The following is a 27,057-nucleotide window of genomic DNA, read 5'->3' on the forward strand; positions in this document are numbered from 1 at the left end:
TGTACGAGTGTAAACAAATTACCAGCAGAAAGTGAGCCATCCTTTTGTAAGTGTTCCACAATACCAGTGTTGTCATATGCTAGTGGTTATTCTTCTGGTGTACTCACCTTCTAGGATAGGCGGTATGCAGCTCTCCTGGACTGCGTTGGGTTTGCAGATCCCCACCTGTCTGCACTGTTCTATGAGCCATGATGACAACCCCAAATTAGCGAAGCCTTCCATCTCTGGCTTCACATGTGACTAGTGTAATACTTCCGGTATGGACGAACACCGTCATCAACAAGCGCTGAACCCCATTGGCTTCTGTGTGCTCGTCTCCGCCTCCTATCCCGAGGACTACAGCTGGGAGGAAGTGAATGTACAGACAGCCGGAAGTAGTGATAGGCAGACCGGGTGACGTGTCTGGTGTAGAGATGGCCGCCCAGGGTGAAGTAGATGAGTTGTTCGATGTGAAGAACTGGTTCTATATTGGAAGTTACCAGCAGAGCATTAACGAGGCTCAGAAAGTGAAGGTAAGTGCCTGCTAATACCGGCTTGGCACTGGGTAGTTTGTGTCTGGGAAGGGTGTTATGTGTAATAGGGGCCCTGAGAGAAGAGTAAAGGATGGGGGATTGCATTGTGAGCCCTTGCTTCTGCTTCAAAGTGTCTGTGCTCCTCATAGTGGAATGCCATTGCTGCTCCCTCCTTCTAAAAAAGCTAGTTTCCTGGCTGTCTTGGTTATCCTCTTCCTTGAATACGTTTAGTCACTGACCTGGCACAGACATATAAATAAGGTCTTCTAGAGTCCACACCTAGAAGGTGGTCAGCTAGGGGAGCATACATTGCAATAAAGCACCTACTTCATATAGTAACTCCTTAACCATTTGACCTCTAGGAAGATTTTACCCCCCCCCCCCCCCCTTCATTCATGACTAGGCTTTTTTTTTTTTTTTATATGGTTCTGCGTTGCTTTAATGGACAATTACGCGGTCGCGCGACGCTAAGCCCAAATAAAATGTATGCCCTTTTTCCCCCACAAATAGAGCTTTCGTTTGGTGGAATTTGATCACTTCTGCGTAGAGCTGCATAATTCTGGATAAAATGGGAATCCTGATTCTTTTGCTTAGAATAAAGATCTAGATTCTCGGCGTAACATCTTTCACATTAGATGAAAAAAATTGGGCTAACTTTACTGTTTAGATTTTTTTTTTAAATTCATTTAATGTGTATTTTTTCCCAAGAAATTGCATTTGAAAGACTGCTGCACAAATACCGTGTGACATAAAATATTGTAATGATTACCATTTTATTCTCTAGGGTCTCTGCTAAAAAATATATATATGATTGGGGTTTTAAGTAATTTTCTAGCAAAAAATACTGATTTTTAACTTGTAACCAACAAGTGTCATAAAAAGGCTTAGTCTTTTAGTGGTTAAGTTGACCTCATTTACAGACCGAAGTTCACCCCTTTTGATCTCTAAAAGAACTGAAGGATACAATGTTTCTTTTTATCTCTTTTAGCACTACTTTGTTGATAAACATTGCTAGCTGTTGTGTGTTTTTTTTTTTTTTTTTTTTTTTTTTTTTTTTGACAGCTGTGAGCAGGAGAACTGTGCTGCACTGTTTACAGGAATCCTGGAAATTCTGAATCAAGATCGCAATTTTTTAAAGATTAATTGTGCAGCTCTACCTCCACAGTTTTTTTTTTTTTTTTTTTTTTTTTTTTTTTTTTTTTTTTTTAAAAAAACATGTAAAAAAATCTAATTTCTTCATCAATTTAGGCCAATATGTATTCTGCTACATATTTTTGGTCAAAAAAAAAAAAAAATCACAATAAGCATATATTGATTGGGTTGCACAAAAGTAATCGTGTAGGCTATGGGATATTATTTATTTTTTTTTTTTACTAGTATTGGCAGTGATCAGGGATTTATAGCGGGACTGAGATATTGCGACAGACAATTGGAGCACTGACACTTTTGAGACTTTTTTGGGACCAGTGACATTACATTGATCAGTGCTAAAAAAAAAAAAAAAAAATGCAGTCACGGTACTAATAACACTGGCTGGGAAGGGGTTAACATCAGAGGCAGTCAAAAGGTTAAATGTGTTCCTAGCCAGTGCTTGTGTACAGTGGGGGAGGTGCTTTTACTAGGGGAAGGCATTGATCCATGTTCTGGCTTTGCATTGACACAGGATCAATGTCTGTTTAGGAACTGATGTCCAGCTTTACTGTTACTTTAAAAAGTTTATTTGGGCCAAGCTTGCTGAAAACAAACTATTTCCTACACTAAGCGGTGCACCTGTTTGAGCATGCAGCCCCAGCTATATACAGTATACACAGCCTTGTTTTCTGGCTGTGGTACACAAACATACCATCTCCCACCCAGAACAAAATTGAGTCTAGGCATCTCATGTATCCCCGCATCCAACTGTACAGTTGGTTGAATTGGGTTTGGAGACACACAGGATGCCTTTGCTGCCATCATGCTCTTGCTGGGTATCATGTGAGTGGTCTCCCTCCAGACACACCTGTCCTTAAAACAGAGTTCCACCCAATAGTGAAACTCCCGCTTTAAGTGCTCCTGACCCCCTGACATGCCACGTTTGGCATGTCATTTTTTTTTTGGGGGGGGTACCTAGTTTTGACAGGTACCCGCTCCCGCTTCCCCACAGGCTGCCTAGGCGGCTCGAGCAGAAGTTCTCCCCCCTCCCTAACTGCAATCTTCTGGGACACGTCACAGGTCACAGAAGATTGCCCGGCCACTAAGGAAGAGCAGCGCAACTCAGGAAGTGCGCACCTGCCTGTGAAGTCACAGCCAGGTGCCCACACTTGTGATGCCAGCGCCGTGGGGAGAAGAGGGAGAGAACCAAGGCTCCAGCCGAGTGTGTTTATTAAAAGTCGGCATATACACTTTTTGTAGCTGGCTGACTTTTAATAATCACAAAAACAGCTGGAACTCCACTTTAATCTATCCCACTGCTATATGTGCTCCAACTTTGGAGACTCTGGAAATTTATAGTTGGAACCACAGTTTACAGAGAAGCCTTGACATGGGCACTGCAGCTTACTTGTATGTTTGCAAATGTGTGCAAACAAAACCCTCTGGCCCGCTGGCAGCACAAACACAAAAAAAAACCCTCTGTGTTTAGTGTAAACTGTTAGACAGGGTCAGTTTGGTTGTTTTGCTGGCTGTCTGGTAAGTGTGCTGGAAAATATTTTGTTTGTTTGCAATTAGCAAGGAACATATCAGGCAGCTTTAATAATCACTGCAGTGTACACAGCTTTCAGATGTTTGAGTTGTTTTTGTGATTGTGAGAATTTTTTTTTATTATTCTTAATTCTACATTTATTTTCTTTGTTGTCGTCTTTAGCCTTCAAGCCCTGAGAAAGAAGTAGAGAGAGATGTATTTCTGTACAGAGCATATATAGCACAGGTAAAATAGAATTTTGATCCTTGTTTTTTCTATATATGCTATTTGTGTGGGATTGTAAGCATTAACATTTTTGTCAATTGGAACAGAGAAAATATGGCGTAGTCCTGGATGAAATCCGCCCAAATGCCAGTCCGGAGCTACAGGCTGTGCGCATGTTTGCAGAATATCTATCCAATGAAAGCCGGAGGTGTGTATTGCAGATTTGTTTATCTTTTTGTTTCTGTACTTGACTCTATTTCAAGCATACCTGTTCAGTGCGTGTTTCTGCCTGCATTTGCGGGGTGTTTTTTTTATTTAATTTTTTTACTGAATTGCATTTACATGTGTTTGGATGCTTTCATATATGTTGTTCTGCATTCACTTGTGAAAAAATGCAGCAAGCTGTGTGTTTTTTAAATGCACATGAATGCAATGATATAATCTAAGCTTATTAAAATGCATATGTTTTTCTTGCAAATGTTTGTACTGCATTTAAAAATAGGTGTGACTGCTGACTTCATCTGTTAGGTATACTGGCTGCTGGAAATAAATGCAGTTGCACGGAGGTACTTGCACGTATTGTGAACTTAGAAGCCCTGATACCAGCAGTCTTCTCTGTTCTCTGCCAAACGTTTACAGCTTCTGTTGAAAACTCTCCCTCAAACCTGCCCCTCTCTGTTGGTCTGTAAGCCCAGCTGTCTTAATTTTGGACCAGTACCAGTACAGGAAGTGGTTATGAGCATGTTACACCAGGTGCTTTGTATAATAGAGTGCGCTGTGTTTTCAGGCTGTCCAATATAAAAAAAAATTAATCCTGTTTATCTTTTTAGAAATATATAGATGTCATGTGTTCTTTGCACACTTTCAGTGTTTTTTTTTTAAGGATTTTAATTGACTTACTTAGTTCTTATCTTTAGACTACAGAATAACTAGTGTCTATGATGTGGAGATGGAAGAGTGGAATGGATTCAGTAATTTAGAAAAATACAACTATGCATGGATGTCACCACTCGATCCACTAAAGAGCTGTGTGTTGTCAGCCCACAATTAGAAATTAGGAGCTGAGTACATTTTTAAATCAATGGGTGTCTTTCTGTACTGGCAGGGTCTTTAACCCTTCCACTGACATATGTCATACTTCAACAGCAATATGAAAGTGGGGTTTGTACTCACTCCTGGCTGATACAACACCTGGGGGAGAGTTTATATCTGACTAGTCAGGTGGAAGTGATCCACAAACCCCCTGTAGTACACCCCCCCTCCCCCACGCCAGGTGTGGCTAGAAGTGAGGGGGACCAGCGAATGTCTGTTCACTGGTCTCCCTAGCTAGAATGGGCATAGAAGTGAAGTGCGTTACATCATTCCATATTTGTTTTTTTACTTTTCCTGGCTTCTGTTGCCAGGGAAGAAAGTAACGGATTGTGATCTATGCTCCATTAACTTCAGTTGAAGGCAGGTGAGACATCAGGGGTCTAATAGGCCCCTGATATCTCTTTAAAGAACACCTGTCACCCCAAAAATGCTATCACACTGGGGACTTTTGTTCCCCTATGTGATAAGGAAGTGAAGTTGACGGTAAGACAAAATAAATAGTGTAAAAAGGTAGTTGCACTTAACCACTTTTCCTCTTGATATCTGTTAACCTGTTTATCTGTTTGTTGTATTCAATTGTTGATGTATCTTACGTTTAAGAGCATGCTCTCCAATTTTAACATATTGCTTTCATTCCAAAAGGGATGCCATTGTCTCTGAACTCGATAAGAAAATGTCCAAGAGCGTAGATGTCGCCAACACAACCTTCCTGCTAATGGCAGCTTCAATTTATTTCCATGATGGCAATACAGATGCTGCTTTGAGAGTTCTCCACCAAGGAGACAGTCTGGAATGGTAAGGCAATGCCATCTTACTGCTAAATATGTAGAGGCCGCAATTATGTATTGCATCCGTAAGCAGTGTTTAACTTCAGATGTTATTACAAAAAATAAAACTTCATTACAAAAAACTTGTACAGCAGTTATAGGGCTTATGACAAAGCTGAAGAGGGCTTTTTTTATTTTTTTATTTTTTTTTTTTTTATAAAACGTAATCCTTTTTACATTGCAACCTTTGTTTTCTAATTTGTTGATCTCTAAGACACTGTGAGGTTGATTTACTAAAACTAGGAGGGCAAAATCTGGTGCAGCTGTGCATGGTAGCCAATAAGCTTCTAACTTCAGCTTATTCAGTTAAGCTTTGACAATAAAACCTAGAAGCTGATTGGTTTATATTCAGAGCTGCACCAGATTTTGCACTCTCCAGTTTTAGAAAAATCAACCCCTGTGTTTGTTTTTTGTGTGTTTTTGGATGTCCTACTATAAATCCCTGTGTCAGCAGGATTTATTCTTTGGTAATGCATGCCTCAACTGCTTTGACACTACAGGGACAATTGATAAGGCAGTGGTAAGGCCTCATTGCAGCCATCAGACATGCTGCTTGCAGATTTGCAAGGAGCCCATTTCATGTTCCCATGAAGCGCAACTCTAAATTATTTTAAAAGCGTTTAATAATAAATAACCAAGTACTATGTCAAGCAGGGCCAGATTAACGTAGGGGCTATTGGAGCTGCAGCTCCAGGCCCCTACCTTTATATAGGCCCCGGGTTGGCCATATTCACTGTTACCGCTCTTCTGTCACTTGTAAACACAGAAGTCTGGCTTCTATGCTCGCTTCCCCAGGCAGCACTCTCAGAACCTCCCCACACAGCGCGAAGGCCGGACAAGGAGGGACAGTTGCCGATGCATGGATGTGTTTATGGGCTTCAGAGACAGCATCCCATGTTGAATTAGGCATGCATGGCTGCACCCTTCCTCCTCTGGGTGCATACCAAGGCACGGCCCTTAAGGCCCTTCAAAATCCTCAGCACCAAGCCCATGATGCTCTTAATCCGGCCCTGATGTCAAGGTTACGCAGGCTGCATCCCTCAATTTATGTATATACCTTTTAAGGGCCATCTTGTCTTTTCATCGTTAGTCTGTACATACTCTGTTGAGACCGTTCTGTGATTTGAGGTGGCAGTGCCTCTGGCTTGTGACTGTATCTTTGTTCAGTGCAAACTTCTTTGTTATGAATGCATTCAGTCGTTACTCTGTAAATTGTAAAACCTTAATAGAATCAAATGAAACAGAAAATTAATGTGCAGGTCAGCAGGGTACAAAAGTCATAAGTGTAGATACATAAAATCAGGATAACAAGGTTAAAAGAAATATGTTACCATGGAATTGTGATCTAAATTTTATGAAACAGTGACATGGTAATATAGAACAGGTTGATGCCTGGAGCTCCTATTGTTGCCTTAAATTAGGCCTTATGCGTACAGTTCCATGAGCCTGTATAGCGTAAATTGTGGGCTTTTTTCCAACCCGAACATTCACAGCTTATTGCTGACCATAGTATTGAATGGCTGTATGCAGGTATACAGTACTACTTTCATAACTTCCCGACATATTGATAAAACTGTTCAGAACAGTTGCTCTTTTTAGTTGTTGTTTTTTTTTTTTTGTGCATTGGCTGCTGTATTACTCAGCAAGGGAACTGGCTAGTTGGGGAGGGAGCTGTGTACTGCGATTAAGCTTTTTTTTTTTCCAGCATATGTACCGTGCCTAAGGTTAGCGACTGGTTAGTAGAATGTTACTCCAGTTATGACTGCAGAGAGCAGTTTCAGGTGTTAGTAGAAGATTGTCAGTTGAGTTATGTAGAGAGGAGTAAATCAAAAATAGTACAGCAAAACATAAGGGGATAGAACGAGAAAAATTAACTGGTTGTACATTTTTTATTACTTATTACCTACAAAACAGTTGTTGCATACAGATAGTCTTTGAGTTTTTACTTGCATTTTACCTTCAAGGAAGAACAATACAAATATCCATCTACTTAGCATAGGTGGCTCAGTACTTTTTTTTATAAAAAAAAAAAAAACGTTTTCTGCGACTGCACCTTATAATTGTCTGTCTATAAAATCTCATCAATATTTTTTTAATGTATGTTTTTTTTTTTTTTTTTTTTTCCCCATTTATAGCTTGGCAACAATAGTCCAAATATTGCTGAAAATTGACAGACTTGATCTAGCTCGGTAAGCATATTTTAATTCATACTATCAGTGTTTCACATTAGATTTCAGTTGTACTCTAAAATAAGCTTTATATTTATAAAAGCAAAATTGAAGGTAACAGATTCAGCCCAGATCACACAGAATCTATTTAGCAGAGTTTTAAACTGGCTGCAACTTAAGTGTATGTATGGCTCATACCTTTTTTTTTTTTCTGCCAGAAATCCATTGAGCGCTTTACTGGATTTCTAGCAGATCAACACGTATTTATAAAGAGACCAAACATGGGGAAAGCTGCATGTATTGCAGGAAATGCACTAAATATGTTTAAGTGCCCAAATATACACTTTAACTATTTGGGTAATGAAAGATCACGGTATATTTGGGCATTTGGTAAATTTGCCCTCAAGGGGCTAACTCTCCAGGTTTAAATTATTATTATAGTAAACATGTGGCATGTCAGATTTAGAAGGAAGTTAAAATAATCCCAACAGACAGGCTTTTTATTGCAGAAAATAAATACATTGGGGTTTATTTACTAAAGGCAAATTCACTGTGCAGTCGCTGTAGATCTGAGGGGGAAGATCTGAAATGACAGGAAGCCCTGCTAATTTCTATCATCCAATTATGTGCTAGCAAAAATGCTGTTTTTTATTTTCCTTGCATGTCCCACTCAGATCTACAGCGACTACACTTGCAGCGCACTTGTAGTGCACAGTAGATTTGCCTTTAGTAAATAAACCCCATTGTCTCTCCTGCAATAAAATACATACCTGCCTGGTTGCAGAATGTACACCGGGCTACATATGCAAAGTTCAGTTTACATTTCCGGCCCAGTGCCAGGTTGTCGGGATGAATGAATTGCGTGTATGCACGAGAGTGAAGTAATCCTGCCAAAGACTGGAAACCAGAAGAAGTCAGGGAGGAGATGCTGGCGAAGGACCTCATGGGCATCAGATCATTGGAACAGAGGTAAGTATTTTTGACTTCATGTCCACTTTAAATATAGAATATAGAAATAATACTTTTTCCCTTTCCCTTATTTGCAAATACTTTATATGATGTAGGCTTTATTACAGTTGTATTCAATTTTCTAGAGAAACTTTTTTGTATTTTTGGTTTCCAAATATAGCAAAGAACTGAAGAAAATGGTGGAGATGGATGAAGATACAACACTAACACAACTTGCAACAGCATGGGTTAATATTGCTATGGTAAGCAATATTTATATGTAAAATATCTGTCAAAATAATGAGCTCAGAAATGAACCATAGCTTTGTGGGACTTTTGAGACTTTTGGCTCCTTGTTATTGCTGCCCATGAACAGGTGTTTTCTTCAGTTGACACAGACTGTGCAGTAGATGGCTTTGTCTTTGTCTTGTCTTATTTATATTATCCACAGTTAAATACCTTTTTTGGCTTTGGTTTAACTATTTTTTTTACAATGTATTGTACAGGTGCATTTAAAAAAAAGTAGATAATCATCAAAAAGTTAATTTCAGTAATTCAGTTCTAAAAGTTAAACTTATGTATTATATAGATTCTTTACACACAGAGTGATATATTTCAAGCATTTCTTTCTTTTAATTTCAATGATTATGGCTTGCAGCTAGTGAAAATACAATTTAGTATCTTAGAAAATTAGAATATTGTAAAAAGGTTCAATATTTTAGACTCATGACATCACACTCTAATCGGCTAATTAGCTCAAAGCACCTGTAAATAATTCCTGAGCCTTTAAATGGTCTCTGTGTGGTTCAGTAGGTTACACAATCATGGGGAAGACTGCTGACTTGACAGTTGTCCAGAAGACAGTCATTGACATCCTCCACAAGGAGGGTAAGTCACAAAAGGTCATTGCTAAGGAAGCTGGCTGTTCAGAGTGCTGTATCTAAGCATATTAATGGAAAGTTGAGTGGAAGGAAAAAGTTTGGTAGAAAAATAATGCACAAGCTACAGTGATAACCGCAGCCTTGAGAGGATTGTGAAGCAAAGGCCATTCAAGAATTTGGGGGAGATTCACAAGGAGTGGATTACGGCTGATGTCAGTGCTTCAAGACCTTCCACACAGACGTATCCAGGACATGGTCTACAACTGTCGCATTCCTTGTGCCAAGCCACTCCTGAACCAGAGACCATGTCAGAAGTGTCTTACCTGGGCTAAGGAGAAAAAGGACTGGACTGTTGCTCAATGGTCCAAAGTCCTCTTTTCGGATGAAAGTAAATTTTGCATTTCATTTGGAAATCAAGGTCCCAGAGTCTGGGGGAAGAGTGGAGAGGCACAGAATCCAAGTTGCATGAGGTCCAGTGTTAAGTTTCCACAGTCAGTGATGATTTGGGAAGCCATGTCCTCTGATGGTGTTCGTCCACTGCGTTTTAAGCCCAAGTCAGCTCAGCCCTCTAGCAGGAAATTCTGGAGCACTTCATGCTTCCCTCTGCTGACCAGCATTATGGAGATGCTGATTTCATTTTCCAGCAGGACTTGGCACCTGCTCACACTGCCAAAAGTACCAATACCTGGTTTAATAATCATGGTATCACTGTGCTTGATTGGTCAGCAAACTCACCTGACCTAAATCCCATAGAGAATCTGTGGGCTATTGTCAAGAGGAAGATGAGACACCAGACCCAACAATGCAGATGAGGTAAAGGCCGCTATCAAAGCAGTCTGGACTTCTATAACACCTCAGCAGTGCCACAGACTGTCTCCATGCCACGCTGCATTGATGCAGTAGTTCATGCAAAAGGAGCCCAGACCAAGTATTGAGTACATACCATACTGTGTATTGACATACTTTTCAGTAAGCCAACATTTCTGTATTAAAAATTATTTTTCTCTGCCGTTCATTGACAGACGCAGCTCCATATTCTTCACCATAGGGTTATGCTGCCCTCTACAGGAATAGGATTAGGCAGACAACACAAAAGCTTGACTATGCCCTGTGGGCTGTCCTCAGCTGACATAACCCCTCTCGCTGCTTAGAGATACTCATTTGTTTGTTTGCCTAGTTCAGGAGTAGGACCTAGTCTCCCGGCTGGGCCCTAGGTCCTGGCTTTTTTTTTTTTTTTTTGTCTATTTTTTTTTTGGCTGTTTGTTTTTGGATCTCTTTTTTTTCTTTTGGAGATCTTCTAGCAACTGCCGGGCTGAGGGATGGGCTGGACTATTGCAGTTCCAGTGGTCCCCTCCGCACGGCCAGCAAGCGCGTGCAGGCCATAGCTCCACACTCGGTCGGCCGCTATATAGCCCCACTGGACGGGGGCTGCCCGCGAGTTAAACGCCTCGCATGGTCGCATACGACCAGGTCTTGGTCTGAGTTGCAGCGTTCCTGCTGGCTGACAGCTCCCCCACTTCAGTGGAGAGGAGCTTTTTGTCTTGGGAGTGTTACCCGCACGCTTCTCTGGATCAGTAAGTAAGGGCCCCCTACTCTCCTTTCCTGGTTTTGCTGTGGGGCGCGGGTACCTCCCTGGGGTGGTTGTTGGTTCCTCTGGGGTTCTCTCCCCCCCCCCCCCCCCTTAGGTGGTATTGAGCTGGCTTTGTCTGCCTGTGCTCATGGTGGGGGGGGGGGGGGGGGGGCTGGTGCCCAGGCTGTGGGGTGCCCCTGGCCTTGGTGCCTGCGGGCATGCTGTCGCCTTCGGTGGGCTTTCTATGGGGTGGGTGGCCTTTTTGGGTCCCCTTGGGACAGCTGGTGGGCCTTGGGGGCAGGTGGCTTGCTATCCGCGGGTCCGAGTACCACACGGTTGAGCAGGCCAAAAATTTATTTAGGCTGTGTCTGTGCGGCCTACTGGCTGGACCTTCTGGGCAGCCCCAGTTTTGGCAGCTAATGCTGCCATTGTACCCTGGAACATCCGTCTTCCCCCCCCCGGGCTGGTCACGGGTCGCCCACAGATTGCACTTGGCCTACTAGGCTGCCCCCCTTCTGGTAGGGTGGCTTATGGGGGGGGGGGGGAGAACAGGGTCCCAGGCAGGTTTAGCTGCCAGGGTGCTGTGGGGCATCCCCCTTCCCCAGTGACCCTGTGGGGGTAGTCTGTCTGTGGGTTTTCCCACATTGGCGACGACCCACCGAATTAGCCTCCTTGGTGGGACCCTTCTTGTGGGGGTCTCTCGTTGGAGCCCTCCCTCCTTTTTGCTGGCCTCAGTCGGCGCCCGCTGTGGGGGGCTTGAGTCAACGACCACCTGTGCGGGGTAAGGATAGTGTTGGCTTAGCGATTGCGACCCCCCTCCTGTCTTGTCATATCCTGCATCTAGTTCGGTCTAAGCGTATGGAACCACCCTGCGGAGTCTGAGTCCATGTTTCCCTGAACCGTCAGACCGTGAGGACAATTCCTTCATGGCTGCTACGCCACACAAGAGGCGCTTGTAGATGCATTGATTGTATCAGTGTAGGAGTCATTTATGTTGGAGGATGCAGCCAAGGCTGCTGCGGCCATATCTGTTCCATTTGTCACCCATAAACCGTCCTGTGCGGTTATGGTTTTCTCTTATCCAGCTTATTTTGACAATTGTGTCTATAAGTGCTGGGTGCGTCTAATACGACCCTTGATAGTCCTAAGATGCTTTGCTGTCCGGTATCCCTTGAGGAGTAGATTCTGAAGCAGTGGACGCTCCCACCGGCGGTGGGTGCCCCTATTTTCTAGGTTGACTAAGGCAACCGTGTTTCCGGTGGTAGAATCCCCAGCTTTTAGGACTCCGGCTGATAGGCGGGCAGAATCTCTAAGGCCCGTTACTATAGCTGGTGCCTTTTTATTGGCCTCCGTTTGGGTGTCTCCTAAACGGATGGAGTGGGCGACCGGTTTCACCCCGCCTATGGTGAACTGGCAAACCGGTTGGTCCAGGGTCTGTAGTTTGTCTGCAATGCATCTTTGGATATGGTTCCTGTGAGTCTCTAAGCTATTTGTCTGAGCAGTGGTGCTTAGGCATATTTTGTGGCTAAAGTGTTGATCTGCGGATCACACCTCCAAGAAGGATCTGACTGAATTTCCTTTTCAGGGCGAGCACCTGGATGATTTCATCCCACAAGAAGTTTTTTTTTCGTCCCTCAGGGACTTCAGAAAAAGGTTCCAAGCCCTTCAAGGCCTCTTCGAGAGGTTTCTAGTGGCCTTGGTCTGGCAATCCGAGATCAAGCTTCTCCAGACCTGCTGACAAGACCCGTTCGGAATGATGGTTTGCCCCCATCCATGTCTGGGGTGGGGGGATGTCTTCACTGGTTCCGGGGCCGTGGACCTCCCTGGGTCAGTGACCAGTGGGTCCATGAGGTGATTGTATCCGGATTCCAAGATGGAGTTCCATTTCTTGTCCTTCAGAAAGGTACTTTCATTCCAATGTGCACCTGCCCCCGACTTGGCTCCAAACTCCATTGTGGGCAGGGCAGGACTTGTTGTCCCAGGGAGTGATCATCCTGTTTCCAGTGTCAGAACGTTTTCAGGGGTTTTTATTCATACCCTTTCATAGTTCCCAGGAAGAAGGGCAAGTTTGTCCTATTCTGGACCTCAAGGCCCTGAACCGTTTTGTGCGGGTGCAATAATTCATGAAGTCCTTTTGGACAGTGGTGGCATTCCTGCATCAAGGGGGTTCTCTGGCTTCTTTAGACATCAAGGATGCCTACCTGCACATTCCTATTTGCACCTGGCATCAGCGTTTCCTCTGCTTCGCTCTGAGAGGGAGCACTATCAGTTTTTGGCGTCACCCTTTGGTCTAGCCTCCGCTCCCCCGTTCCTCGCAAAAGTGTTGGCCCCGGTCTTTGTGTTGTTGCATCAGCGGGGGATTGCTGTGCTGGGATACCTGGGCAACCTCCTCTTGCGTGCATAATCTCTGTCGGCTCTGATGGCCGATGTGGAAATTACTTTCCAGACTTTGCGGGAGATCGGGTGGCTTATGAATTTCAGAAGTCTGCCCTCGGTCCATAATTATCAAAATTAAAAGAAAGAAATGCTTAAAAATATATCGCTGTGTGTAATGAATCAATATAATACACTATGAGTTTTTCACTTTTTGAACTGAGTTACTGAAATTTTAACTTTTTGATATTCTAATTTTTTGAGATGTACCTGTATATCCTCCTAAATTTTTTTTTAAAATGTATCCCTTTGTAAAACCGAGGAAAACCTGAGGAACTTCAGTCCTCCTTACTGTTGGTCCCTTCCTTCTCCAGGGTTGTCGTCCTCCCCTAGGTAAGAATGAAGCACTGAAGCCTCGTACACACGCGTCGAAAATCGGCAGGGAATTTTCGTCCGACGACCGATCTGCCGATTTCCGGCTTGTTAGTATGATGCTACCAACTGCGACTTTGCGGCCGAAAAAAATCTGGTGTGCAGGCTATAAAAATTTTGTTGGCCGCCAAAACACGGCTGATTTTCGTGCAGTCAGTACAGATTTCGAAGGGGAAAAATCTAATGAGCAAGACTGGGCATGCTCAGAGAAGAAAAAACACAAAGAAAGCAAACCAACACATGACATCACTTCTGAAGTAGAATTTTGTCGGGCGAGAAAATTCGTGTGCAGTCTAGGCACATTATAACCAACAAAACACAACTCTGGACAAAAGTCGGACGATCGGTCGGCCGATAATCGTTGCGTGTGTACTAGGCTTTACTTTTTTTTTTTTTTTTTTCTACTTGTGGCAGAGGGAGGAGGATAGAGCCAGGTGCAAATAAGTTGTTTTCCCGGGTGTTGGTCTGCGTTGAAGTGTCACTAAACCTACATCATAAAAAAAAAAATAAATAAAAGTAAAAAATTATATATAAATAAATGCAAAAAATCGGGTTCATCATGCTGTTCTGTCTCCATCTTCTGTCCATGTTCCCAATTCAGCTAGGGACTTTGCAGCTGTGGTGGCAACTCTGCACATGCTTAGTTTTCAGTGAGTTTCTATCTAAGCATTTCCTCCCTATTACATCTGAGCAGCTCATGTAACTATAGAGGGGCGTAACACAGCCTGTGACTGGCAGAAATCCACCCACATCATATTATTTCTGCAAAATTAAGATGATTTTAATACAAATATACTGTATTATTTGTACAACAATAACTGTTTATGGATTTATTTTTTATTCTGTATTCCAAATGCTGTTATTTTAATAAAACTAAAAAACATTTAGTGCCATCCCCCACATACAGAAAGACAAGAGATACTGTAAATTAAACAGTGTGTGTGTGTTTACTATCATTTTAAGAAAGGAAAGTATCACTTTAAGGCCGTGGTTAGCTTACAGTAGTGCATGGCACAAGGCTTGAAGTGCTATACTTGTATACTTAAAAAAAAAAAAAAAGTGGCTCATTCATATTTTATTTATTTTTTTATAGAAGTAGAAGCTGTGATGCCCTTTTAATCTGTATATGTATCTCTCTCTAGTTTTTATGCCTTTTTTTTCTTATATATGTGCCTTTATTGTAAACAGGGTGGTGATAAACTACAGGATGCATACTATATATTTCAAGAAATGTCTGACAAGTACTCGTCCACTCTCCTGCTACTAAACGGACAGGCCACTTGTTATATGGGACAGGGCAAGTGGGAAGATGCAGAAGGGGTCCTTCAGGAAGCCCTGGACAAGGTACAGGTCACACTGGAACTCGCATAAGCATCTGCAAACTCAGTCAGACTGTGTGTATAATGATGATGATGATCATAAAAAAAAAAAAAAAAATTTCACTAACCAGCAAGCACATTGCAGAGTGTTCATTTTGGATACATGCTTATTTGGGCATATTTTATTCTGTGTTCTGGTTACATCTTAATTAAAGACATAATGTCGATCCTTCTAGAGCCTTCATTGCATGCATGCCTATGAGTGAGGCGCCTAAAGAAAATGGCCGTAACATTGTTTTTTTTTTTATGACTTGTAGGACAGCAGCCATCCTGAAACTCTGATTAATTTTATTATACTCACTCAACACATTGGCAAGCCACCAGAGGTAAGAATATTTTTTGGTGTTTTTGTTTTTTAATTAATGATTTTTATTTTGGAAGCTGCATAAAACTTGTTTATTCCCACCCCATCCAGCTTGTTAATTTGATGAAATATTTGATCCAAGAGCAAGATGGGAAGGCAACCACTGAATTGTGAATGATTTTTTATTGCCTAGTTCAGACCTGCATAACTATGAAATGCTAAAAAAAATGAAATTGACACATTTAGGAACAAAACTTTAAGTTTCTACATATGGAGTTTTAAACACAAACATCCCTCAGTTTAGCTATTTTGTAATAGGTAGTTATTTTTTTGTGAAAATCTTCAGCAGTTTTGCACATTTTTAGGTACCATCATTTACATGACAAGTGTAAGGCAAGCCATAGATAATGCAATTTTCTTGCAGAAAAGAAAATCGCTAGATTCCCCCCATCCACACATTTAAGTGTTGAGGGAATCCCTCCTGCTGAGCTATTGTGTTCTCCTGGTGGGGGCGGGGGGAACCATCCCAGACAGGAGAACACATTGATTATTGCTAACGGCTATAACCACTGGCAATAATCGCATGCTAGAAATCCAACATGCTGGTTATACCCAAGTTGATCAATTTGAGTAAAATCAGTCTGCCCATACATGGATCAAATCTCAACCGCTCCCTGCTGAACTGAGATTTGAACCATCTATGGCTGGTTTTATCCCTGTATGTGATCATCATTGGGAAAAATGACCCAGGTTCTTTCATCTGACTGTATGGAAAAATGTGTTTTCTATACAGCCCCTTCACCAGAGTTTCTTATAGCTTTACCATTTCCATTATCCTTACCTGTAGGGCCTATATAAATTTTTACAGTAACTAGTGAGGTGTGAATAGGAAACCCTGTTTACATGAATATGTTCCTTTTACCCCCCCTCCAGGTCACAAACCGTTATGTATCCCAGCTGAAGGATGGACACAGAAATCATCCATTTATTAAAGAATTCCAAGCTAAGGTAATAATCACTGCCCTTTACATGACATATATGTTTTAAAGCATACAGGGAATATCAAGACGATATTGGGGGCTACAAAGGTCCTATTTGATCTTGGATCTGGGGGTGGGACATGCCCTTAGAGCTAAGATCCAACATATGTTTCCTTATACTTGGAGCAAGGACCACGTTCATTATCTTGGTATCCGCCTGTCCCGTAAGCCATCCCAACTAGCTGATGCCAATTACCCCCCTTTGATTGCTAAACTAACTTCAGAATGCCAACGCATGTCATCCTGTCCTGGTCGGGACGCCTTGCCGTAGCCAATATTTCTTAACCACTTAACCCCCTTCCTGACCAGGGCCTATTTTGCGATTCGGCACTGCGTGATTTTAACGGACAATTGCGCGGTCGTGCGACGCTGTACCTAAACGAATTTGACGTCCTTTTTTCCCCACAAACAGAGCTTTCTTTTGGTGGTATTTGATCACCTATGCGACTTTTTTACTTTTTGCGCTATAAACAAAAAAACAGCGTCAATTTTGCAAAAATAACAATATTTTTCACTTTTTTTTTAATATGAAATGCCCCCAAAAAGTAAAAATCAAAATTTTTTTTAACATTTTGGGCCAAAAAAGCGTATTTTGATTGGTTTGCACAAAATTTAGTGCGTTTACTAACAAAGGGAAAGATTTTTGTCATTTGTGTTGTTGTTTTTTTTTTACGCGTAATGGCGGCGATCTGCGATTTTTTTTTTTTTGCGGGACTGCCACATTGTGGCGGACAGATCGGACCCTTGACTGACATTTTTGACACTTTTGGGGTTACCAGTGACATTTCTACAGTAATCAGTGCTATACATATGCACTGTTACTGTAAAATTACACTGGCAGTGAAGGGGTTAACTTTTGAGAGGGAGGGGTTATGTGTCCCTAGGGGCGTGATTCTAACTGTGATTGGCTGTGGTTTGAGCTGTAGGAACAGTGATCAACGGTCCTACATAGTAGAACCGTATGATCACTGTTTCTACACAGGGGAGAATAACAGGTGGCTTGTTTACATCAGGCGCCTGCCTTTCTTTCTCTGCACCGACGATCGCCGAGTGACCGGCGGACATCGGGTCCGCCGGTCACACGTGCAGGGGGGGGGGGGGGGTCCGTGACCACGCAGGAGCGCGCCTCCGGCGGCGCGCGCTCGCTCCCTAGACCCTCACAGGCTAGCAACGTAGATCTATGTCACTCTGCCTGTGAGGGGCTGACCGCCGACGTAAATAGTCGTGCGGTGGTCGGCAAGTGGTTAATAGTGACAACTCCATCTCTTATTTTACTGATCGCACCAGACTGTAAACAACTAGGATTGCACTTTTGCTTTTATCATATTCTATTTTTGGCAGTGTTTATTTACTTTTTTTTTATATTTCAACTTTTTACAACAGGAAAATGAATTTGACCGCCTTGTCCTTCAGTATGCTCCCAGCTCATGAATTGAACCCGAATAATTTATATTTGTAAGCTTTGGAAACAAGCTGACACTTTCAAGAGATCTTCTTTATAACGATTTATTTGTGACTTTGTAAAGTTAATACAGCTGGCTTACTGTGGATACTTCCCAATGGAGAACATGAGCTATTTCTACAAATTTTCAGTGTAGTGTACTCTTCCTTTTCACGTTTTGTTCCTGTCAACATTCCCAATAAAACATATATTTTTTTTTTTTAAACTACCAAAGGTATCTGTGCTATGAACTTAATGGATTATTTGTCCAATTTTCCTGCTTGCTGTGTAATCAGACTTTAAACAAATTACAGTGAGGGGAAAAAAGTATTTGATCCTCTGTTGATTTTTGCATGTGTGCCCACGGACAAAGAAATGATCAGTCTAAAATTTTAATGGTAGGTTTATTATACAGTGAGAGACAGAAAAAAAACAAATATCCAGAAAAACGCATTTCAAAAAAGTTATAAATTGATTTGCATTTTAATGAGTGAAATAGTATTTGACCCCTTCGCAAAACATGACTTGGGACTTAATGGCAAAACCCTTGTTGGCATTTAGAGGTCACACGTTTCTTGTAGTTGGCCACCAGGTTTGCACACATCCCAGGAGGGATTTTGTCCCACTCCTCTTTGCAGATCCTCTCTAAGTCATTAGGTTTCGAAGCTGACGTTTTTTAACTCAAACCCCCTGCTCCCTCCACATATTTGCTATGGGATTAAGGTCTGGAGACTGTCTATAGGCCACTCCAGGACCTTAATGTGCTTCTTCTTGAGCCACTCCTTTAGTACCTTGACCGTGTGTTTTCAGTCATTGTCATGCTGGAATACCCATCCACGACCCATTTTCAATGCCCTGGCTGAGGGGAAGGAGGTTCTCACCCAATATTTGATGGTACATGGCCCTGTCCATTGTCCCTTTGATGCAGTGAAGTTGTCCTGTCCCCTTAGCAGAAAAACACCCCAAAGCATAATGTTTCCACCTCCATGTTTGACGGTGGGGATGGTGTTCTTGGTCATAGGCAGCATTCCTCCTCCTCCAAACACGGCAAGTTGAGTTCATGCCAAAGAGCTTGATTTCCTCTGACCACAACACTTTCAGCCAGTTCTTCTCTGAATCATTCAGATGTTCATTAGCAAACTTAGACACCTGTCTACGTGTGCTTTCTTGAGCAGGGGGACCTTGTGGGTGCTGCAGGATTTCAGTCCTTCACGGCATAGTGTGTTACCAATTGTTTTCTTGATGACTATGATCTCCTCTGCCTTGAGGTCAATGACAAGATTTTCCTGTGTAGTTCTGGGCTGATTGTTCACCGTTCTCATGATCATTGAAACTCTACGAGGTGAGATCTTGCATGGAGCCCCAGACAGAGGGAGATTGACAGTATTTTTGTTTCTTCCATTTACTAATAATCACACCAACTGTTTTCACCCTCTCACCAAGCTGCTTGGCAATGGTCTTGTAGCCCATTCCAGCCTTGTGTAGGTCTACAATCTTGTCCCTGACATCCTTGGACAGCTCTTTGGTTTTGGCCATGGTGAAGATATTGGAATCTGATTTGCTTCTGTTGACAGTTATCTCTTATACAGGTGACAAGCTGAGATAAGCAGCACTCCCTTTAAGCCTCCTTTTACATCTGGCCAATTTGACATGTCAAATTGGAGCCCATTGGCCACAACCGCACTGTCCGAATCTGCGACGCTGACTTTGCTGTGCTGCACCGATACCCAAAAGTAGTTCCTACACTACTTTTTTCGAGTTCAGGGCGATTGCAGTAGACATCTGTGCATCACACCCGCACAGATGTCTCTCAAATCTCCCCCCGAATTTCAGCTGAATTCGCAGGATTTCAAACCCGCATTCATTGTGAACCTAGACTAAGAGAGTGCTCCTAATCTAGCTTGTTACCTGTATAGAATACACCTGGAGCTAGAAATCTTGCTGATTGATAGGGATCAAATACTTATTTCACTCATTAAAATGCAAATCAATTTATAACTTCTGGATATTTTTGTTGGTATTGTGTCTCTCACTGTTAAAATAAACCTACCATTAAAATGTGTAGACTGATCATTTCTTTGTCAGTGGACAAATGTACAAAATCAACGGGATTAAATACTTTTTTTTTTCCTCACTGTATTTACTAAATGAGTTCAACTTAACTTAAAAACATTCTTTATTATGTTTTTCACAAATTGCTACATTACACTTTTGACAAGCACATCATCCAAGGAATACTCCCTGCTCAGGGAAGATGGAATTTTGTCCTTGGAAGTTTGTTCTTCTAGTAGGTGCATGGGGAATTTTATTAGGAAAGAATGAAGTGCAGAATAGTTGTTTAACAGAAGTGTTACAATAGGAGCTCTTGATGGTATGATTTCCGGCATTACATGAATTAGATTAATGGGCAAAGTCTAAGACCTTGAATTTGATTAATAATAACTCTATGGAATTATACACTAAATCAGGTCTGAGTGTGGGTGTTGCTGGTTCTAAAAAAAAAAATTGGACAAACACATTGCAGACCTGTAATTTAGATTCAGAGGTGCTGCTTAACCACTTAAGCCCAGAAGGATTTGGCTGCTTAAAGACTGGGTGGACTTTAACAGACAATTGCATGGCCGTGCAACGCTGTACCCAAATGAAAATTGACGTCATTTTGTTCCCCACAAACAGGGCTTTCTTTTGGTGGTATTTGATCTAAAGTCAAAAAATGTGCTGCGCTGCAAATCACCCAAATAAAAGTGTTAATATAATAATAACGTTTAAATGGTAAAATGACATATGTGCATATGATGAAAAAATCTTATAAAGCAAGAACAAAACGTGCACGAAATAAATGTGAAAAGGGTGTTTTAAATCCCAATGAAGTCCTTAGCAATAAAGCACAAAGATGGCGATCAAGAAGATCAACAAAAAGGATCCAGAGGTTGAATCCGTATGACACTTTATGAGGATAGTGGAGACACCGACGTGCAGATCACCAGATATAAAACAAATGGCTGCTTACCAGAGCAAGTTGGTCTCTCAACCTAATGAGTCGACCAATTGAGCTTAAATGTAATACCAAGGTTAGCCACCGGATGTCTCCTTACAGACCCAGACACGACATCTACCTCATATATCCAGACAATGGAACTTATGTGTAATACCACAATGGGCCACAGGGTGTCTCCTTATGGGCTCATACACGATATCCACATCACAATGTTAAAAGAAAGAAATATATACAGGGACATAGCGTAACTCCATTTGAGAAGGTTTATTCAAATCAAAGCAGGTAGTGCACTCACGTTTTAGTAGAACATCAAGGCATATAATGTAAAAAACCAGGCTAAGAGCGAGCGAACATCTCTTATGGTCTCAAAATCTTTGGTAGCCGGCTGTTGGGGGCGTGGTTGCGTCATGACTGACTCACCTGTGCGATTTTTATTTTTTACGCTATAAACAAAAAAAGAGCGCCAATTTTGAAACAAATATTTTTCAAATTTTTTTATATGAAATTCCCCCCAAAAAAATGTAAAAATCAAAACATTTTAGGCCAATTTGTTTTCTGCTACATTAAAATTAGGGGAATTCTGCACTATTGGATATAGTCAATGGCTGCAGCCTACCTCAAAATATTGTCTGAGCGTCTATATTCAAATGTGTGTGGGGATGGTGAGGTGGGTGGCGCTGCCAAATAATATTATGGTCTATTTGTAGTGGTGATAATGGAGTGTGTTTTACCACTGAGAAGTGTATAATAAATAATAATATAAATAAATATAAAAAGCAGTTGACATTAAATAATGGTGGTAATACAATAATAGCAATTAATAATATAATAAGTGCAATAAAGTCATAGTGACTGTAATATTATTATAAATATATAAAATTATCATAATGTAAAAATTAGATATAAAATAAAGTGCTAGGTGAGCAACATGTGACAAATTAAGTACAGTAGATTCAGAAATAAATTAGATAAATTTGTGAAGAAAAGCAAAAGTGGCTATGTGCTGAGTGAGTCCAATTGGCAAAAACTGATTGCGATAAACATAATATAAAGTGGTCTGAGAGCAAATTCTCAAGTGTGCCAATATAAATCAGCAAGTGAAAATGGTGAATAAAAATTATAAAAATAAAAAATATATATAAAAAATGATTTTCTATAAACAATTGCAATAAAAGTCCATAGATGATAAATTAGTGGATGAGGCTTCAAAGTAAGCGCAATGGGTGAATTCCGAGGTGATCCAGGTATTAGGTGCCGGGTGAGGAAACCAGTGCTCCCCTCTCAGTATCCCCTGCACTCGCCAGAGCTCGACATCCCTGCAGGGGTAACCAGCATGAAGTAAATTGGGTATTCCCTCAGCCAAGTAAATCCTGTGTGCCACTGGTCCTGGGCGAGCGATGTACTACGTCGCTTTGCCCAGGAGGGGCTGACTGCCGAAGGAAATGTACTTGTGGCAGTCGGCAAGCGGTTAAACAGCAAATGAAGTTATTTAACATGGATGCCAAGCGAATATGGCTGGTAAGTAAATTAGAGGGAAAACTGCTTAAGAGAGTATAAGAAGAAAAGGAAGAGTAAAGTACAGATAAAGGATGGTGAGTGAAGTATCAAGAGGAAGACAAAACTAAGGCTGGCTATACAGTATACCATTTTCCTATTCAATTTCCTTTAGATTTACCTTCAACTATGTAGTGCAAGGGCCTGCCTGATTGCATACTAATTGAAAGTGTTTAGGTTTGAACTTATATGGTTTTGGTAAATCTAAAGGAAAGTTGAACAAGAAAATTGTGTAGTGTATGGCCAGCCTAAGTCGTGTAGAATTTTCTTAAAGTAGCCACAGTGCCATACCTTGTTACTATATATTTTTCTAAGGCCTTGGTGTCCAACCTACAGCCCTTTTGGTATGTGATGTGCGGTCCTTGAACCTGAGCAGTCTGTAGTGGGAACACTGATTAGGGTAAATTGCATTGTTCTCTACTAGCCTCATGTAACCATGTTCTCAGTTTTGTACTGTCCTCTCCAGCCTATCCCCTGACAAATGTAGCAGTTTCTGACAGTGCTCCAAAGCATTACATATATTGAACATTATGTGAGGCCCTTTGGTGATGTCAGGGGCTGCATTTGAGCCCCCCCCCCACCCTGTAGGATATTTCATCTGTTTAACAATTAACATCCTTTATTTTCCATGTAAATCCACAAGGGATGGAGCAACCCTGCATTTCCTGACAGACTCCATGGCAGCCTGCGTGTGGGTTAGTCCCGCCTCCTCCTACCTCATAGGACCCTACTCCCATAAATTTCACTCTGCCCCAGAGACCATGTTCCTTTTTTGTCCTCCTCCTGTTGGATGGATATCAAGTCTTACCTCATGAAGATTTTCTGTCTATTTCCTGGTGATTTACACTATTGATTCCAGGCTGAATTCCTGAAGAGTCCAGTACCCCCTAGCTACTAGCGGGGTAGGACACGGGTGTGCAATCCCATGCATTGGAGAAGCATAAAGCCTGGCCACTGGCGGGCAAGCTGAATATGGCCAATCGTCCTAGCTACTAGTGGGAGGCCCATTAATACACCCCGAATCGATGCGCTGGAAGTTTTCGTGTCTCAGGTCTGACCGTGGTTCGGAGCGTGCTTGGTAATGTATGGCAGCCATTTTTTGTATTTGTATTTTGTCTTTGCGGTGTTTTGGAACGCAGGTGCGTTCCATCCTGCGGCCCCGGCTCTTACTGTGCCCCCGCGCAGCTTCCGGGTCACCGCTGGGTGTCTGGGGGCAGTGGCGTCACTAGGGTTGGTGTCACCCGGTGCGGTAACACATGGTGTCACCCCAACCCCTTTTAATAATGTGTTGGTTTTTTTTTAACTAATGTAACTCGTAAATCATAGCTCCCATATAACACTAAATATAATATCAGATGCAGCAGTGCTTGTCTCACTCTCAGCAATCACTTTATTCACCCTAAGGCCCCTTTCACACTATGTGTCCATCAAACAGGGAAGACCCACTAGAAGGGCATCTGTACTGTACTCAAAACGCAGGGGGTCCTTGCAGGCCCAAATCTGTCTGGGGAGTGGCCCTTGCACTGTTGCACACAGAGGAGGCGGAATAGCAAATTCACACTGACACTAAGGGCTCTTTCACACTGTCCGTCCATCGGACGGACTCCGTTTATCTCAGCAGGGGATCGATCCGCCGATCCCCCGCTGAGCAGGAGGATGACGGCTGTTCTCCGTGCTGTGTGCGGAGACACAGCTGTCAGGTCCCCATACATCTCTATGGGGGAATCGGATGGGAACGGACTATCGGTCAGTTCTCATCCATTCCGATCCGCTGGACGGATGGAAAATAGGGTTTCCATCCGCCCAGATTTGATGGATCGGATGTCAGCGGACATGTACATCCGATGCCCCATAGGGATGCATGGGGGGTCCGTTCAGATCCGCCTGTCTGTTTTTTTGGCGGATCTGAACGGTCCCCCCATGCATCCCTATGGGGCATTGGATGTCAGCGGAGACATGTCCGTTGATATCCGATCCGTCAAATCTGGATGGGTGGAAACCCTATTTGCCATCCGTCCAGCGGATCGGATCGGATGAGAACGGACCGACAGTCTGTTCCCATCCGATTCCCCCATAGAGATGCATGGGGAACTGACAGCTGTGTCTCCGCACTGCTGTCTGTCATCCTTCTGCTCAACAGGGGATCGGCGGCCTGGGAATAAAGCCCCGTACACACGTACCGATGGTCGGCATACAAATGTTCCTCTTTTCTCCCCGGGATGTCGGTGTCTGCTGAAAAGTGCAAAGACAGCACAAGGACAGCACAAGAATTTTGTCCGCCGACTGCAGAAGTGATGTCATGTAATGGTTAACTTTCCCTGTGTTTTCTATTTTCTGAGCATGCCCAGTCTTGCAAATCTGCGGTCTGTCGGCCGAATTGTGTACTGACAGGCGAACAATCGTCCGTTCTGGTGTCGGCATACAAAAATTTTCATGTTTGCAAGAAAGACTTTTGTCCGCGGATTGTGCGCAGACATCTGTCGGAGGCACCATACTAACACGCGTACAATCGGCAGATCCTTCGTCCACCGACGTTTGTATGCCGACGATCGGTACGTGTGTACGGGCCTTAACGCAGAGAGACAGTCTTGTCTGGATGGGATTTTTTATATTTCTCTCCCCACTGCATGAAAGATGAAACAGGGGGGACCCACTAAGGACATCTGTACTATCTGTACTCAAAACACAGGGGGGTCCTTGCAGGCCCAAATCTGTCTGGGGAGTGCTGTGGCCCTGGGCTGGGCCCTGGCTTGCACACACAGAGCAGAGGAGGAGGAATACAGTTACTTCACATGACTGACACTGTCTGCTGAGAGAGTGAGGGCTCTTTCACACGGGCGGTCCGATCAGATCCGCTTGTCAGTTTTTTAGGTGGATCTGATCGGATCCTCCATGCAGCTCTAAGGGGCAGCGGATGTCAGCGGAGACACCTCCACTGACACCCGCTGCCATCCGTATCCGATCCTGTCCGTGAAATCCGGACGGATGGAAACCCTGTTTTTCCATCCGTTCAGGGATCGGATCGGATGAGAGCGGACAGGCGGTCCACTCTCATCCGATCCCCCCATAGAGAGCAGCGGGAGCTGTGACACCTCCCTCTCCGCACTGCAAGCGGAGACGGAGCCGTCATCCGCTGGCTCAGAGGGGATCGGCGGATCGATCCTCGCTGAGCAGCACGGATCCGCCTACGGAGGCGGACCGTGTGAAAGAGCCCTGAGAGCCTGCCAGACTGGTTGATGTGTTTTTTGTTTGAACTGCTTTATAGGCTGTAGGTATGTATATATATATATATATATATATATATATATATTTAGCCTGCTCTGTTTCCCCCTTGTTGCAGTTTGTTACTCTCTTTTGCAGTGGAGACAGTGCTGAACTGGAAAGCTTCTCCAACAGAGGAGGAGCAACAAGCATTTTGGGGGAGACCAGGGATGAAGGAGGACTGCAACTGGCTGCATTGGCAGCTGTACTCTGTGAAACTGCTCTTGACAAGAGAAAGGACTGCAGCCACTACTTGGGACTTGACTACATTGCTGGATGGAGTGGAGAGAGCTGTGTGCAGAGCAGCAGAGCCCACTGAAAATCAGTCTTTGGTGGGCCAAGTCCAGGCTGGACCTCTGGGGACCATTGCCAAAACTAGGCTGCAGCCTGCAGATAGAAGAGTTTGCTGAGCGGTTACTGTCACTGTGCTAGCCTGTGCATTAATAAGGGACGAACATGTCACTGACTGACAATTAATTGCACTAAATTCAACTTCACCCGGCCTGGCCGCCCGCACCTCACTACTCACCTGTCTCCTCTCCCTAGCGTTGACGTCACCGCGACTGGCTCTGCCCCCGCCCGCCTGCCTGAACGTGAGGGCAGGGAGTGAGGGAGGGGAGGCTCAGGGCGCGCGGCGCGGCCCCGAGAGAGGAGGAGCAAAGAAGTCCAGCTTAGGCATTGGCTGGCAGCAGACTGAGTGACACTCACTGACATCGCTGACACGTACTACTAGTATGCGGCGCAGCGGCGATGCGATGCCGGCCCGCACAGTTAGATGAGGAAGGAAGAGAGGCAGAGCGGTGTCACCCTCCACCCGGCGGACACCCTGGTGTGGCCCGCCCCCCCCCGCACCCCGCTTGTGACGCCTCTGTCTGGGGGCGACGCCGGCGCAGTGGAGTGGCTGTTCCGTGCTCGCACATGCGCACGAATGCTGTCTGTCACGGGGGGGGGGGGGGGGGGCGGTGACGTCATCATCTGGCGTTAGATTTAAACTGCTGTCACAGCGGATCACATTGGGATTGTACTGCGGGCATATGTGGCGGCTTCCCTGTGTCTGATTGGTCTCTGCTAGTGGTAAGCTTAATCCTGCTGGATGTCTTTGTGCAGTCTGGTGTGTGCAGCACTTCCTTATACTTGAGTTTATTACAGTCTTCCTGTTAAGAGCAGTATGGATATTTCACCGCCCCCCAGTGGCCAACCCTTACTCTACAGGTAAGAGCGGCTCTTTTTACCTATCCCTGTACGGTTCGGGTTTAGGGCAGTATGGGTAATCCTTCCCTTTCTCTTAGCCCTTCTAGGTCTGATAAAAAAAAATCTAAAGCACACGAAGATAAGGGCCTTACCAGGTCACAACGTCATCACACATCTCCTGGCACTAGTCTCCACAAGTCTT

At 43.4% G+C, this 27,057-nt stretch overlaps 2 protein-coding genes across 2 annotated transcripts in view; one reads left to right on the forward strand and one right to left on the reverse strand.

Moving 5' to 3' along the window:
* DDX49 (DEAD-box helicase 49) overlaps nt 1-267 on the reverse strand; it is a 42,185-nt gene extending 41,918 nt beyond the window's left edge. The window contains exon 1 of the mRNA XM_082243052.1: nt 108-267. Coding sequence (XP_082099178.1) covers nt 108-222 — 115 coding nt within the window. The 5' untranslated portion in view covers nt 223-267. The remainder of the gene's footprint in view (nt 1-107) is intronic.
* A 76-nt stretch (nt 268-343) lies between these two features.
* On the forward strand, nt 344-17,900 carry COPE (COPI coat complex subunit epsilon). Its single transcript, XM_082243058.1, has 10 exons — nt 344-512; nt 3,355-3,417; nt 3,504-3,604; nt 5,131-5,283; nt 7,451-7,504; nt 8,613-8,694; nt 14,876-15,031; nt 15,324-15,392; nt 16,304-16,378; nt 17,794-17,900. Exons 1-10 carry the CDS (start codon nt 357-359, stop codon nt 17,839-17,841), a joined length of 957 nt encoding a protein of 318 aa, XP_082099184.1. The 5' UTR covers nt 344-356; the 3' UTR covers nt 17,842-17,900.
* Nucleotides 17,901-27,057: the final 9,157 nt, after the last annotated feature.

Source organism: Pelophylax lessonae (assembly GCF_965119305.1).
Source record: "Pelophylax lessonae genome assembly, chromosome: 1".
Classification (NCBI taxonomy): Eukaryota; Metazoa; Chordata; class Amphibia; order Anura; family Ranidae; genus Pelophylax; species Pelophylax lessonae.

Excerpts from the sequence above, each read along its gene's own strand:
- COPE (XM_082243058.1), top strand. The coding sequence starts at position 357 with ATGTACAGACAGCCGGAAGTAGTGATAGGCAGACCGGGTGACGTGTCT. Across the intron at positions 5,284-7,450 it reads CAAGGAGACAGTCTGGAATG|CTTGGCAACAATAGTCCAAA; the intron begins GTAAGGCAATGC and ends CCCCATTTATAG. Across the intron at positions 16,379-17,793 it reads TTAAAGAATTCCAAGCTAAG|GAAAATGAATTTGACCGCCT; the intron begins GTAATAATCACT and ends TTTTTACAACAG.